The 16,822-nt window shown below is 41.4% G+C and overlaps 1 protein-coding gene across 2 annotated transcripts in view; it reads left to right on the plus strand.

Annotated features, from left to right (window-relative positions):
• Window positions 1–16,822, plus strand: part of DDX4 (DEAD-box helicase 4) — a 31,795-nt gene that overhangs the window by 2,962 nt on the left and 12,011 nt on the right. For both annotated transcript variants that reach the window (XM_040655364.2, NM_204708.3), the window contains exons 4-10: window positions 1,042–1,110; window positions 4,111–4,185; window positions 5,002–5,088; window positions 5,712–5,795; window positions 7,699–7,740; window positions 8,936–9,078; window positions 9,782–9,934. In XM_040655364.2, the coding sequence (XP_040511298.1) occupies window positions 1,042–1,110; window positions 4,111–4,185; window positions 5,002–5,088; window positions 5,712–5,795; window positions 7,699–7,740; window positions 8,936–9,078; window positions 9,782–9,934 (653 nt within the window). The remainder of the gene's footprint in view (window positions 1–1,041; window positions 1,111–4,110; window positions 4,186–5,001; window positions 5,089–5,711; window positions 5,796–7,698; window positions 7,741–8,935; window positions 9,079–9,781; window positions 9,935–16,822) is intronic.

Raw genomic sequence — 16,822 nt, forward strand, 5'->3', positions numbered from 1 at the left:
GAAAAGGTCACGGGAAGCTGCTGAAAGATTAAAAAAAAACCACACAACTAAACAAGGCATTACATTCATGTAGTTTTCATTTTGTAAGTTTCCATAAAGTGCTCTTGGGTTCATGAAGATGATACCTTTTTAAAATGAACAGAAGTTCTAGTTATAATAGGCCATGCTGATGGTGCTGGAAGTAGTTTGTCCCAGCACTTACTTGGAGTGATGGTACAATAGCCAGATTAGGAAACAGGTTTTGCTTAAAACTGACAAAATGTGGGGTAGGGCAGTAAAGGAATTCTCACTGGTTTTTATTCTTAGGAATGATCTTTGCTGAAACTACATGTGAATATTTTAACTTAAGTGAAATTGTCTGGGATAAAAATATATAGTTCATACTTAGTTCAAACAGCTGTGGAAGTGCAACCTAAACTATTTTAATGTGTCATGTTTAGCACAGATAAGATTAATTTTCTTATGAGCATTTAGAACAAGGCAGTATGTTTATTGTTGATGTATCATTCTCCTACCTCTCAGTGTGTAGGTGAAAAGGAGATTTTTTTTTACCTAATTACTTCTTCTCAAGATGTTGGAAAATTAGGATGGGCAAGACCCAGAAGTCAGTTCTGTTACTTGAACTCCTCCAGATTTGAACTGGTAGAAGTTGAGAGTTCAGAGAACGGGTATTGATTTTTTTTTTTAACTCAGCAGAAAAGGCTGGATAAACCTTTCTCTCTTTTGAAAACTTTTAACTTACAGTTAACAAGTTGTGCTTCAGCTGATGTTGAAATAAGGTGTGAAGACTTGCAGAGGGTACACTCTGTGCCTTGGTCCCAGGACTTGATTGAAGATGGTAAAGTCTCTTGGCCCCATTAACAGACTCTGGGGTATTCCACTAATGGTTGGCATCCACCTGGAGTTTATGCTATTGATTGCAACCTTTGGGGCCCAGAAGTTCTCCTTAGTTTCCAGGTTATGTAGGGTGAATTTCATTGGTTTGTATATGAGAATGCTTTGGGAGACAGTGTCAAAAGTTCTGTTCATCTACTCTTCCAGGTGCTAATGAAGGACTTAACAGAAGTCTGCCTGTGCAGCATGACATTGGAGGATATTCTGGGAGCAGAGGTAGGATTGTGCAGTTAAAATTTGTGATTTTGGGGATTATTAAGCCTTGGTTTTGGACAAAACATTAGGACTAGCAACCTTATTACTGGTACCTTAGTAGATACTGGGATGTGTGTGTTAGTAGCAAAGCTGTTGCTGTGTGATGCTGTTCTGTTTTGGGAAGCAGCTGTATGTGCCCTAAGCATTAAGGTCACCTTGTTGCATCATGGTGTAGTTTCTTATTGTTCCAAATTCAGTGTGTGTTTATTTGCCAGTATGGTGTGTTGACCTTGTTCATGCTGTCAGCTGAGTTGTAATGTGTTTTGTTATGTATGGATTTAGCTGAATACTGGAATAAATTTTGTTTCTTATTTCCTCCATTAATATGTTACTGTAGCTGTTAAACACTGAAATGGATTACTGTGGCTTATTCATAGCCTGTGAATTAAAGGTGCTTGTGCTCCAGTTGCCTAAGTATCCTCTAGCCCTCTTCTGAACTTGATCCAGCTTTGAAATGCTTTTTTTTTTTTTGCTGTAGGTTTTTTTCCCCTCTTGGGAGCCCAAACTATATACAGTCAACTGATACCTCTCCAGATTCCTAAGACACTTGAAAAATAATTGAGAGAGATCTTGTAATGACATTATCCAGCCCTCTGAATACTCTGGGATGAATTCTGTTGGGTCCTGTGGACTTAATTGCATCCAGGTGGAGCAGCAAAGCCTGTATAAATTTGGTTTTGGCTGAGTAATTGGCTGAGGACCATGACCTCCAACTTGGGGCATCTGGGGTCCCTGAGTTCATAATCAGTGTTGAAGACAAAGGCAAAGAAGGCACTGAATGTCTCTTGCTTTGTCTTTGTCGTTGTTTGTGAGATGGCTGTTCTCATCAAGTAATGAACCAACGCTCTCTCTGATCCTCCTTTTGTTGTTAATGTATTTAAAAAAAACACCCCTTTTTGTTGTTTACCACAGTATTGACCAGCTTCAACTTTTACCAGCTTTGGCTATACAGTTTTTTCCCTACAAATGTGAACATCCCTGTTAGTCATCACATGTAGCTTGACCTTGCTTCCAGCAGCTGTGTGCTTTCTTTTTCTGTCAGAGCTTCAGAAGAAGATCCCTGTTGAGCCCAGCTGGCCTTCTGCCCTTGCTTGACTTCTGGCATTGTGGAATTGCCTGGTCCCTGTGCACTCAGGAGGTTGTACTTAGAGTAGGCAGTGCTGAGACCGGTGCCTTCAAAAGCAGTTTCCCAGGGGATGTTAACAACTAGTTCCCTAAGCAGCCTGAAATCTGTCCTCCTTATATTCAGGGTTGAGGTTTTAGTGACAGTTTTCCTCCTGTCACAAAAGATTTTGAATTTAATACTTCTTGGTCACTATGGCCAAGATGGCCACTGTTCACCACTTCACCCATGAGGCTTTCTCTGTTCAGGAGGATCAGATCTAGGAGGACACCTTTCCTTGTTGACTCCCGTAGCACCTGTACTAGCAAGTTTTCATCAAAGTGTTTTAGGAATCTCCTGTATCTGTTTATATTAGCTGTGTGGTGTTCCCATGACATGGTCAACTATGTGCTCTGTAAGGACAAAGGCAATTGAGCTTGAAGTATCTAGGTTCCTTAAAGAGTAGTTAATCAATGTCATTGTTTTGGCCTTGTGGTCTATGATAGACTCCCACAGTGACATCTCCTGTGTTTGCACATCCCTTAATCCTTACCTGGAGACTCTCAACCAAGTTGTTGACAAGTGTCAGCTCCATACAATCCAGCCCCTGCAAAACATACAGTGCCACTGTCCTTCTCTGCCTATCTCTTCTGAAAAGCCTGTTACCATCCATCACACCATTCACAGGGCTGGTTTTGCATATAGCAGTGATGTAGCTCTGGACTGAGGCAAGGCTTCTAGATCTTTTTGCTTATTTCTTGTGGTGTGTGCATTGGTTTGGAAGTGTCTCAGATGTGTTTCATTGTACCCAGCACCTCATAAAGCAGACTGAAAGATCTCAGTAGCACACAGCCACTGTGATTGCGGCACTCCATCCAGTAGTTTATCACCAGCAGTGTAGGTGCACTTCAACTGGGCCATTGGTCTCACTCTCAACTGTGGCATGCTGTCCCTGGGCTCATCTTTAGTGAGCCTGGTTTTGTTTTCTTCCCCCTTAATATTTAGTTTAAAGCTCTCTTTACAAGCCCTGCCAACTACTGGGCTAGAATCCTTTTCCCCCTTTGAGACAGGTGAACCCTGTCCTTAGCCAGCAGGCCTGGTGCTGTATAAACTACTCCATAACTGAAAAAAAAAAAATTCCTTTGATGGCATGAGCCTCTTAGTCATACGTTGATCATGCTGGTTTTTCTGTTCTTCTCAGTATTTTTCCCTGCTACTAAAGGAATTGAGGAAAACACCACCTGAGTTCTGCTCCTTCAGCTAATCACCCCCATGCCCTAAGGTCCCTTTTGACAGCCCTTGGGCTTCTCCCGTTGATTTTGTTGCTGCCAACCTGAGCTACTAGAAGCAGGTAATACTCAGAGGGCTATGCAAGTCCAGGGTGCTTCCTAGTAATGTCCCTGACCAGGGCACCAGGGAGGCAGCAGAATCTGAAGGGCTTTGGGCTGGCCTTTCACCAGCTTTTCTCTGCCTATGAGATGATTGAGAATGTGCATCCAGATTCTTCATTGACATGCAAAACGAGAACAAAAGATAAACAGACATGAGTTAGAATAAAAGATTTTCAGACTTTTTATAATTACCACAAGGGCATTCCAGCACTGGAAGAGGTTTTTAGAGAGGCTGTTCAGTCTCCATTCTGAGAGGTTTTTAAGATCTGCCTGAACAAATTTCTGAGCACCATGGTGAAAATTGCATGTTGACTCTCTTTGAGTGGGAGACCAGATCAAAGACCCGAGGTCCTATTCATCCTGAATGATTCTGGAATTTTAATGTGGAGTTCATTTGACAGAACAAAACAACCAACTACACTAAAGTCAAAGATGATTTTGATTGTTGATTTATTTTCCTCCCTGTAGAGTCTGTTGTACGTCCAAACAGAGAAGATCAACCAGTGACTAGATTTGGTAGAGGGAGGAGTTCTGGAAGCAGAGGTAACTTCCTGGAGTGTTTTGTTCTGTGCCTATTTGTATTCGATAAATTGTTTTCCTTATTTCTAGACTCAGTTTCATTGTATCAGACCATGTGAGTGTTTATAACTTGCAGGCTAATACTAACTCTTGTCAAAATAAGTCTAAACCTGTATTTAAGGTCTGTAATACTTAAGAATGTTTATACTTAGCCTTTCTCCTTAAAAATGCAGTTTTTGTTTTGCATTTGGAAAAACTCAAATGATGAGCTGTGTATGAGTTAATATTCCACTGAGCATTGGTGAAGGAGCTACAGACACTGTAGGAGAACTTCTTGGTCTCATCTAGCAGAATATGATCAGCTAAATACCACAAGGGCTTTCCCTCACTCTCCCATCTCCAAGTAGGATGGAGAAAAGAATTGAAGAAAAAAAAGTAGAATTCATAGGTTGAGATAAAAACTGATTATTAAGACAGAGGAAGAAGAGAGAAATAACGCTAAGGATAGTAATGCATAAATATTTGTAGAAAAGTGATGCACAGTGCGATTGGTCACCACCCTCTGACTGATGCCCAGCCAGTCCCAGAGTAGTAGCTGCTCCCCTGGCCAGCTCTTCTCAGTTTTATATGTATTTTTCAGATGATGCCATATAATATGTAATATCCTGCTGGCCAGTTGAAGTTAGCTGTTCATGCTGCACCCCTCCCAGATCCTTATGCCTTTGTTAATACCAATAAAAAGTACAATGAAGCAAGGACTTTACAGAATAATCAATTAAAAGTCACTTGATCTGTTTGTGCAAAATCGGACAAACTAAGGTGTTGTGTGCCATGATGCAGATTTTCAAGAGAGGAACTCTGCAAATGATCCTGGTATGCAAGATCAAGGTTTTAGAAGAGTTCCTGGCATCTTTGGGCAAAGCAAGTGTAAGTTTTACATTGACTGGTTCGTGTGGGTCTGTACCTTAGGTCATCCTTTTTGATTTGATTACTCATTGAGAACTAAAAGTATAAGGCTGTGAAATAGCTTTATTTCTTCAGATATGTTAGAGGTACTGTTCTTGCAAGATCATATCACTGGAAATAATACAGAATAGGTAAAAATGATGAAGAATCTCTGGGGGATATTGCACCGTGGATTTTGTCGTAAGTAGTATCAGGCATTTATCCTCACAAGGGGAAGGAGAGGTGCTGGTGCTGACCAATGAAAGCAGCAGGACCCAAGGGAACAGCATGGAGCTATGTCAGGGGACAGTCAGGTTGGGTGTTAGGAAAAGGCTCTTTGTCAGAGGGTGGGTAGTGAGGCACTGAACAGGCTCCCCGGGGCAGTGGTCATGGCACAAAACTGCTGCAGTTCAAGGAGCATTTGAATAGTGTAATCGATCAAAGGATTGGGATTTTGTGTAGTCCTGTGTGGAGGCAGGGGATTTGATCCTTAGGGGTCCCTTCCAGCTCTGGATATTCTGTGGTTCTGTAATACTAGCATTGGGCATAATGCTTTATAAAACTAATTTTAGATGTATACTTACTATGCTTTGTATTTCTTACAGGTTTTAACAGTGAGGAAAGAAATAGTCCTCTGCGTGGCAGCCCTTTTGCCCCAGGAGGAAGAGGAGCAGTTGGAGGTCCTGCAGGTGAGATGTTTTTAGTAGCATGATTTGTCTTGGATTTTCTCATTGCTGATTTGTAGCAAAACAGTACTGTCAGAGCTTTGGTAAATGATGTTAGCTTAGTTTTTCCCCCACTGAAAATGAAAGACTTATTGCAGCAGTTATATGGCTTGTTTGCTTGCTGTTGTGAACAGATTTTTACTCAACTGATTTAGTACTGATGTAGGAATTATTAATACTTTTATGATAAATCACAAAGTTAGGTTGTGTGATTCTTAGTAGCACTTGATCAGCACTTAATCATTAGCCAATTTAACGCAGTGGTTCAACAGTTTACTACAGTCAAATACAGCAACTTAATTAAAGATTCAAGAGTGGCAAGGTTCACACGAGGTTTACAGTAGGGTGTTGGAGGGGGAGGCTTCTAAACTTTGTTATGTACTTGAGGGTTTTCTCTCTGCCCCAGTAAGTTACTCACCCTTCCTTTTTGTTGACTCTCAGCAGATGGCTGGGATATGTCCTAAAGAGAGGTTTTCTTTGCTTCTTGGAATCTCCCATCTATGTTATACTATGTCCATTTCCTACTAATGAAGTATCTTTGTTCTTAGCATTTTGCTCAGGTTCATTCTGCCGCCTTCTAGAATGTCTGTAGATGATGACCTTCCAGACCATGTGTTTAAAAAAAAAGTAAATGTTTAGGTTCTTCCCCTTCACTGTTAGAATATCTTCCCCCCTCCCCCCCCCCCCCCAACTGTACTATGGTTCACAAAGATTTATTGCCAGGAAATACTTTCTAAGACAAACCCTTGTCTTTAAAGGGTTAAATATGGGCTAAATATATTCTCTAACATCTGAGATGTGTTTATCCCTCAAGTACATTCTACATTTGAAAATCTGTGCATAGTACATAAAATATTAAGGGCATATAAATGTAGCAAAAATAGGAATGAAGCAGCTGTCTTTTCTATCATAGATTAAAAAATATCTACAAGCACATATCTCAGTGTGTGGGGGAGGGGCAAGGGCTGAGTTTCAATAGATCACAGTGAAACAGCTGCTTTGCTGTGTACGGAGTGCTAACTCAGAATCAAGTCTTCTACGGATGATTTAGTGCAAGTTCTCTGGGAAGTGTGGCATGTGGCAGAGTATTCGTGATTAATTACATATTTTCCTGCAATTCCTGTTAGGTAGACATATTTTCTAGCAGATTATCTGCAGCACTTTGTAGGGAAGCAATTCTCTTTGGGCTTGCTTCTTGTAAATTAAAAAATTCTTACACAGGTTGTCCCTGATGCATTTAATCAACTTGCTTGGCTGGTTGGACTAAAGATAGAAGTCCCTTTTTCCATTCATAATATTGCTGTTCAGTTGCTTTAAATGCAGCTAAGCTAGATGATAAGTAGTCATGCTGCTGCTGCTTCCCTCACTTCTTGGGGGGAAGTTCCTAGGGTGTTACTAGTACAATTTCACATCTAAGGAAGATGAAACCATAGAACTTCAGCATGCACAGTGTAAGTAATTGTGTGTGAGAGGCATAGATTATTGTTCTCCAAATCCTCTATAACTTCAGGAAATTCTACCACCTGCTGTAGCAGAAATGGGATATTCTAGTATGTTAGCAGGTTTTGCATTAAAAGAGCAGAAGAGCTGTGCAGAACTCATGCATTACAGCGGGTATGCCCAACCGATGGGCTGCATGTGGCCCAGCTCAGTTCACACTGCAGCCTGTGCCCCCTGCTACTACTTTCAAATTCATTTTCAATGCTTAGCTAAATAGTTAAACTCAATCTGCCAATCATACCAGGATATGCTGCTGATTTTTTCAGAGCGTTTTTGGATACTTTTTTCATTAAGGTCCTTACTTAAAAGTTCCCTTAGGAGCTTTTTTTTCAAAAAGAAGCTAACTTTGGGCTGCTTCATTTAACAGGAGTTCTCAAAGGACGCTCTGAAGAAATTGATTCTGGAAGAGGTAAGCAGCTTCATAAGTTACATGTCAATTTTAATTTGATTGTGACTCAGCATTTTCTTAAGATTGCTGGAGTTCAGTTCATAAAACAGAAGGTAGTGATTTGTGTGAATTTATAACTGAACTGTGTAACATGAATTGTTAAGCATGTACTGTTAAACTCTGTTTAAACTGTGTTCATCTTTAAATTTCGGAGCAATACTGTCATTGTTCTCAGCTAAATAAAGGTGATTAGTTTTGAAATGGACTGCTGTGGAATTTTTCTATGGAATGATTTTCTCTTCTTTCTAATGATAATTGTTACCTACTTGAGACACAGCTATTAGAAATTAATTGGCTATCACATGTAAGTAGTGATTACAGTTGTTAGAGAAAAATGCTAGGGGAGCAATAGGTTATTCATTTAAGATGTCACTTTTGAGGTGCTATGTACAGAACACAGACTTGATGCCTTTTACAGAGTTAAGAGTGGTAAATATAATGTCATGATTTCTGTCTGCAGGAAATCATGTTGAAATGTTTAATGGATAATGACTTCGTAGCATGTATTGAATGTGTCAGTTGAAACAGCCTATCAGAATGTTTGTTTGTCTTGAATGTGTTTACAGGAGATTTTGGCACTACTTGGCTTTCTTGTACTTCTGAAATGCAAAAGGACAAATAACGAATACCTTAATTTTGTACGAATAATTTTGGTTTATAATTGTTCCTTATTTGAGGTTTGTGTGAAAAGACTTCTGTTGCAAACCTTTTAGTGAACATCAAATAATTCATTTTTACATCTGAGTTTATTAGCTTGGAATGTCCCTTAAGGAATGTTGAAGTGTAAATGAACTACCAGGGACAAATGAATTATATTTTTAATATTAATAATTTCATTGTTGGAAGGTAGAGACAATTTATGGTGTAATGAATTTTTGTGGTAGTTGTGTAGGAACTAACATACTTTTTGTTAGTATCTCTTCAAAGTAAGATTCCTGAGCAAATGTGAGAATGCGTTATAAAATGGCCTTACAAAAGTCTTAATTCATCTGTAAGTGAGTTTTAGGTCTTGCAGTATAAAGCTAAGTTTTAGTAGAATTCATTTATGAAGTATCTTTGTGTCCTGCAAGGTGAAGGAAAATACTATTGACTTCAGTAGCGCAATACTTAAAGCAGCCTAAATTTTCTCTACACTGTTTATTCTTATGTTCTTAAGGTCCAAAGGTGACTTATGTCCCCCCTCCTCCACCTGAAGATGAACAGTCCATCTTTGCATGTTATCAGTCAGGAATTAATTTTGACAAGTATGATGAATGTGCTGTTGAGATGTCAGGACTTGACCCTCCAGCACCATTACTGGTTAGTGAACGTTTTATTCTCAAGTATTAAGTGTGATTCTGTGATTTTTCTCTTTGTTTAAAAAGTAGTATGTAATTTTGCTTCCATATAACACAAGGTGGCTAGCTTTTTTTTTTTAAAAAAAAAAAGGGAAAGGCTCTTCTTCCTCCTAGGAGGATGGGTAATGAAGCAGGGCAGAGGGAGGTGGGGGTAGAAGGGAGTGGGGATGGGTGATGGGGGAACTGAGAGAGTGTTTTCTCTGTATGGTGCCTTTTGCTCCCAGATAGGGATGTTGCTTTAGCTCTCTTTAGCTGTTTTAGTACAGACATTAAGAGTACATCAGAGTAAATCTACTACAGGAAACAGAACAGAGGAGTTGTGGTCTATCTTCGTAGTATACCATGGTGTGTGTTTCCTGCTTGAATCAGAATGTTATATGTAGCTTCTGTGCAGTTTTCTCTCAAAGTTAGTAAGACCAGTTGAAGTCCTTCATTGCTGTACAGACAACAATACTTCAAGAGTGTGAGTAGCTTGAGGAATACTTTGAGGCATCTACTGTTAGGAACTTTGGTACGTAGATGACCAGTGGGACCCCTCTTCAGAGTTGTCTTTTTTAGTCTCTGTATACTACAGTAAGTATTCCATTTTTTTAAGCATGCATGGTTGTATACTGTAAAATAAGTGGGGTACTGTACAATACATTATTTTTATTTTCCTCTTGCAGGCTTTTGAAGAAGCTAACTTTGCTCAGACTTTAAGGAAGAATATATCTAAAACTGGATATTCAAAACTTACTCCAGTGCAGAAGCACAGCATTCCTGTTATACAAGCAGGGCGGGATTTAATGTCATGTGCCCAGACAGGATCAGGAAAAACAGTAAGCATTTTCTGTAGCATTCATTCATACTGTAAATTTGTGACTTTGAAGTTTTAGTTGGATGCCTCAGACTTCAAAATAAGCATTCTTTTGTTGGTAAGCATGTAATGTAACTTTTTTGTTGTTGTTTCAATACAAGATAAACCATTTGACAAGTGTATCATTAAGCATAGATAGAACAGATGGAGAGTCATTCTCAGTTTTAGTTCATTTTTTATTACTGCACTGAACTAATGACTAGATCAGTCATTGAGAGCATACAGATACTGAAGCAGATGCATAGGCCATCGTGGAAACTGTTCATTAGGAAAATAATAGTGTGTTGAGAGAGACTTTTTTTTGTTTTGTCTCTTAAAACTTATGCTGGATTTCAATAGTATGTTGTCCTGGTATGTTTGTCCTTAGTGCGACCAAGTCTGAGTTGCACCAGGCATAGTTTTAAGAGATTCATTACAATGATACAGAGACTAGAGTTAAGAAGCTGACAGTTGTCTGTACTTGTTAAACTGTTTAACGTTTACAAGTTGAACTACAGGTAGCTCTGTCTATTTGGCTATTAAACATACCATTTTGGATTTTAGCATTGTGTGGATGTCTAGCTTTGGTTGTTAGTTGCTGTTTTGAAAAATTTATCTTCTGTTTGTGGAAGGGAGAAGCTGAAATATGAAAAACCTTAGGTTACAAATATTCTGAATGCTTTTTTGACAGGCTACAAAGGTTCTGTTTTGGGTGTATGTATGGGAACTGTTGAGTCACGGCCTGAACCACTGATTGATCGCCTGAGGCAAGGACTGGGTAGGCTGTGGGAGCACAGGTGAAGGCAAATTCACCTGTGTGACTGGAAGGGGTGGAGCCTGGCTGCACCCCTCCTAGACCCCATTTAAGGGCTGACTGCCACTGGGGAAGGGTCTCTTTCTGGAGATCCCTCCCTTTGGAGTTTTCTACTGTGATTTTTATTTATTTTTGATTCTCTTTCCATCACTAAAATCTTTCTAACTATAAACCTGTAAAATACCATCCTAACTATGCCACTCTTCTAACTGTACATTTGTTAATTGTACATCTGGTGAGCCAGGCAGGCCAAAATACTATTTAAAAAAAAAGTATTTTCTTTGGAATAACTTTAAATGGGTCATGGGGGAGAACATTACCCCCCCCAGACAAAACCATCCCCAGACAGATCCCAGGATTTTGGGGATCACCTCACTATGAACTGGTGACTATAATTGAAAAATGGTCTCCCCTGTGGGTTATGGGAAATATTCCTTTCCCATCCTGCATGGCAGATTATTTTAATGGATTAAGCAAAGATATATTAGTCACAAAAGAACATCGACTAGATGCTTCTCCTGTGGCATGGCCACTATTAATTGCTTTAAATCAGGCTGAAATGAGAAGCAATACTTTAGAAAATGAAAATCAATTATTATGAGACCACATAGTAAAATTAGAACAACTCCTCAGTATACTGACAGGGAAAAAATCAAGCCTAAATAAAGCAGGTCCGTAATATTTAAGTAGATGATACCCAGGTTCCTGAATCAGTGGACCTGGTCAATGCAGAAGATAACACTTCTAAATCAGATCTTGAAGCTCCACTTGCAATGGATCCCTTTATGATTCATCCTGTAATAACTCAAAAACAACAACAACAAAAATACAAGATAGACCAGCAGTGGTGCCCCCTGATCAGTGGTCCCCTGCCCAAATCCATTTACATGTGATGGCCTGTCCTCATATGGCAGTGGAATTAATGGACCTGGTACAATGATTCTGACTAAAGTCCAGAGCAAGTGTGCCAGCTTGGCTTCTGAGGCTATGAGATTCAGGGGCAGAAGGTGTTATGGCCAACAGACCAGAGGTCTGTAAATTTGCATCCACTGCTATACACCCTGCCCTTAGACAGAGGCTATGCACTGCCATCCAATATACCAATGAGAATCACTCTAAAATAGTTTGGTAGCATGCTTTATGGTTTGACCCAATAAATCTGATATACCATTATGTACTGGTTTATGGTCCTCCATGGAGGACCTTCAGAACTGTATTCACAAAGTGGGTATAAGAGATGTGATATACGAAGACACATTTGAAAGCCTAGACATGGTAAAATTCTCAGCAGGCATGAGAGACCTATCAGTCGGGACCTATGTGGGTATCCTGAAAACAAATGTTTAATGACTTAATCTGGGCTGGGATTTAATTTGCGAAAATTGATTGCCAGCCCAACCATGTCCTCCTTCAGCTATGGAAGCCGTTGAAGGACAATTAAAAATTGCCCCAAAAAACCTAGGATAAGAATTATTGACAAACTACCACCAACAACATGGAAGATTTTCTAGTTCCTAGTGGAAGAAAGAAGCCTCCTTGGGTGACCTGAGCCTGAGCTATCAGAGGTAAAAGGCTTAGCCATAGTACAATTTATAGTGTGACAGAGGATGTTAGTCCCCCTAGGGCCTCCAGTCCCATCTGGAGACCCTGTGTAGAGTTGACAATTATTTTTTGTCCTGGAAGAATATTCAGAGAGTTATGGTGTTGGTTGATACAGGTGCAGAAACATTGATAATGTACGGGGATCTGACTAAACTTAATGGAGACAGAGTGGTGATTGGTGGTTTTGGGGGACAGACAATTCTGGCCACCCAAATGTAGTTGAAATTAGGGGTTAGGTGTTTCCCACCCCAGGAATATAAAGTGTCTATTGCTGCAGTCCCAGAGTACATCTTGGGCATAGACATTTTATGGTGTCTGTCTCTCCAGATGACAGTTCAGACTTTGACAAAGGTGCATTAGTGCCTGGGTGGTACAGGCAATATTGAGAGGTTGTGTGAAGCATGAGCCTATTTGCCTGCTGGAACCATGCTGGTTTACTAATGTGAGACAGTATAGGCTCCTGGGTGGACAAGATGAAATATCAAGGATGGTACAGGAAATAGAAAAAGTTGGCATTATAAGACCTGCACATAGCCCATATAATTCCCCCATATGGCCAGTGCAAAAGTCGGATGGAACATGGAGAATGACGGTGGATTACAGAGAACTAAGTAAGGTCACGCTGCCTATTCATGCAGCCGTAACCACTATTGCCTCCCTAATGGACACATTGAGTAGGGGGATAAAAACCTACCATTGTGTCCTAGATTTACCAAGTGCATTTGTCAGTATACCAGTTGCTGAAGAATTGCAAGATCAATTTGCATTTACATGGGGAGGCAGGCAGTGGACCTTTCAGGTCCTGCCACAGGGGTATGTGCATTTGCCAATATGTTGCCATAATCTAGTGGCCTGTGACCTGGCTAATTGGAGAAAACCTGATAATGTTAACTTGTATCATTATATTGATGATCTCCTGTTGAATCTGACTCACTGGAGGCGGTAGGACAGGCAGCAGATTCATTCACTACCTATCTGCAAGAAAGAGGATGGGCTATAAATCCTCAGAACATGCAAGGTCCGGGCCTGTCGGTAAAATTCCTGGGGGTAGTTTCGTCAAGAAAGACCAAAGTACAACCCAGTGCTGTCATAGACAGGGTTCAGGCATTCCCAGTCCCTACAACACCAAAGCAGCTGCAGGAGTTTTTAGGTATATTGAGATACTGGCACTCCTTTATACTTCATTTAGCACAGCTGCTGAGGTCATTATACAGACTCAAGAAAAAGGGGCAGTTATGGGACTGGGGAAGAACGGGACAGGACGCTTTTCAACAGGCAAAACTGGCAGTTAAACAAGCCCAGGCCTTGGGTATATTTGATCCTACCCTCCCAGCCAAGCTGGATATTCGTGTCACTCAGGATGGCTTTGGCTGGGGCCTGTGGCAATGCCAGAGTTCTGTTCGGACCCCCACTGGATTCTGGTCTCAGATCTGGCACAGAGCAGAAGAAAGATATAGTATGATTGAAAAACAGTTATTGGCTGCCTACTTTGCATTACAGGCGGTAGAGCTGATAACCCAAATGGCTGAAATCATAGTTAAGACCACCCTACTGATTCAGGGGTGAGTGAAAGATCTGACCCACATTCCTAAGACAGGGATAGCCCAGGTGCAAACAGTGGCATGACGGGTTGCCTATCTCAGCCAGAGGAGTAGTCTGTCGTCTTCACCACTAAAAGAAGAACTTCAGAAGATCCTAGGCCCAGTGGTGTATCATAGTGATGCACTAAAAGAAACATTGGTTGCTCCACAGAGAAGAGTCCTGTTCGAGAGGGGAAATATCCTCTTCCTGAAGATGCCTGGTACGCAGATGGGTCCAGCAAGGGTAACCCGAGCAAGTGAAGAGCAATAGCATACCATCGCTCCACTGAGACAATCTGGTTTGATGAGAGGGATGGTCCGAGCAGCCAATGGGCAGAACTGTGAGCCGTGTGGATAGTTATAATCAAGGAACCCGAATGGTATCCTGAACATCTGCACAGATGATTGGACTGTGTACTGGGGGCTCTCTCTTTGGATTGCACTGTGGGGCCACCTGGGAATGGACTATCCACGCCTGACTGATGTGGGGCAAAGATATGTAGTTAGACATGTGGAATGCAGTTAAACATAGGACTGTACATGTCTACTATGTTTCTGGTCACCAACCCCTACAGTCACCGGGAAATGACAAAGCAGACACTGTCCCAAGTTTGATGGATTGAGAATTCACCATCTGAGAACATCGTCTGTTGGTTACATCAGAAGCTACGGTATGCTGGACAAAAAACATTGTGGGAAGCTGCTAAAGCATGGAGATTGCCCATACAACTACTTGACATCACCCAGGCATGCTGAGACTGTGACCCTTGCCCCAAGATGAGACTGAGATCGTTGCCCAAAACAACAGCCCATCTTGCTAGAGGACACAGTCCTCTCTGGTGATAGCAAGTTGATTACATCGGGCCCTTCCCTCAGTCTGAGGGGGCAAGATATGTCCTGACCTGCGTTGACACTGCAAGTGGGCTACTGCAGGACTACCCAGTACTGAAAGCAAACCAGGCATATACCAGCAGGGCACTTAAGCTGATGTCTGCCTACAGGACACCTCAAGTCATTGAGAGCGACCAAGGGACTTGTTTTATTAGTGCAGTGATATAATGCTGGGCAGAAGAAAACATTGAATGGCAATTCCACCTGCCATATAATCCACTGGGGGCAGGCCTCGTTGAACATTATAGTGGTATTCTTAAGGCTGTCTTGAAGACAGACTTTCAATCCCTGCAGGGGTGGACAAAGACTCTATGAAGCCCTGCATGACCTGAATGAAAGACCTAGAGATGGCAAACCCAGTGCCCTGAAAATGCTACAGACAACACAGGCCTCCCCACTTAGGATCCAAATTACAGGCACTGATAATCAGGTAAGACCCCAAATTGGCAATGAAAATAATCTTCTGCTCCCTGCCTCTGAGAATTTAGAACCAGGTACCCATAGAATAAAATGGCCTTGGAAGGTGCAGGTAGGACCAAAGTGGTGTGGCCTACTTGCACCTTGGAGGAGATTATTGGAGGTGAGAGGCTTGATAGTTCCTCTGGTAATCAGTACATGGCCTACTGATATTGTGGTCAACACTCCAATCTTCATTGCTGAAGGGACCCCCATCATGTTCCTGTGGCAGATCAGGACACCCCTTTTGGTGCCTGACATAGTTGTGCAGCTGCAGATATCCAGGCAAAGGGTGTGGTACAGGTGGCTGGGACATGCCCCAGTACAAGCTGAAGTGTTGACCCAGGATAGAAATACAGCCTGTATCTTGCCCCGGAGGGCAGACCTTTCTCTCCTGGTACCTCTGAAACATCTTGATTACTCCCCTTGAGTCTTTGAGCCTCTAGGATCGACGGAAGGAACAAAATGCCATCAAAGTGTTCTAGTGTTGCTGCCAGATCATGTGTGACACCCGGTGATGGTCTACATGGTCTGATGGAGCATAGAATGGACTTGCACCTCACAACCACATGCCTCCAGTAATACCACCGAGCACTGGCCCATGAAAGAGCGTGAACCTTCACCATACACCTATCATCACTCATCTTAAATTGTGTCAACCTGCATTGTGATGGGCAATTGTATAAGTGTTGTGATGTGTTGGATCTCTGTGTTAGGGAAGGCTCACCCTCTAGTTAATGCTATCATTGGTTCATGTTGTGAAGTGGTGGAGTGTATGGGAACTGTTGAATCATGGCCTGAACCACTGATTGATCACCTGAGGCAAGGACTGGGTAGGCTGTGGGAGCACATGTGAAGGCAGTTCACCTGTGTGATTGGAAGGGGTGGAGCTTGGTTGCACTTCCCCTAGACCCCATTTAAGGACTGACTGCCACTGGGGAAGGATCTCTTTCTGGAGATCCCTCCTTTTGGAGTTTCCTACTGTGAGCCTAGGACACGGGTGAGCATTTCATTTTTGATTGTCTCTTTCCACCAATATAATCTTTCTAACTATAAACCTGTAAAATACCATCCTAACTATGCCACTCTTCTAACTGTACATATGTTAACTGTATAGTGTAACTAGACTTATTTGGAAGCAAGAGTGCTGATGCAGATGTCACAAATTGATCTGCTATTCTAGTAATCCAGATATCGATAATACGTTGTTAACTTACAAATCTGCTGATGATAATATGAAGCTTCTAAGTATGTATTTCAGGACAGTATGTGATCCTAGGGTGCTTAGTTAGTACTCTGTGTCAGGATGATGTGTGGAATTGCCTGAAGAACTCAGAAATAAGGTAATGTGTGGTGATGTTCCTGCAGTATTGGAATACTAAGGACTAGAGAAATGTTGTCATACTTTTTAATCAGGGTGAAAGTTTTGACCTTCCATGATGTGTTGATCTCAATCCTTTTGCAGTGTTTTTCTTGAAGTTTACAGTATGCCGTATCATTCCATCTTTAAGGTGGAAATAAAGCTTTA

Source organism: Gallus gallus, chromosome Z (genome assembly GCF_016699485.2).
Source record: "Gallus gallus isolate bGalGal1 chromosome Z, bGalGal1.mat.broiler.GRCg7b, whole genome shotgun sequence".
In the NCBI taxonomy this organism is placed as follows: Eukaryota; Metazoa; Chordata; class Aves; order Galliformes; family Phasianidae; genus Gallus; species Gallus gallus.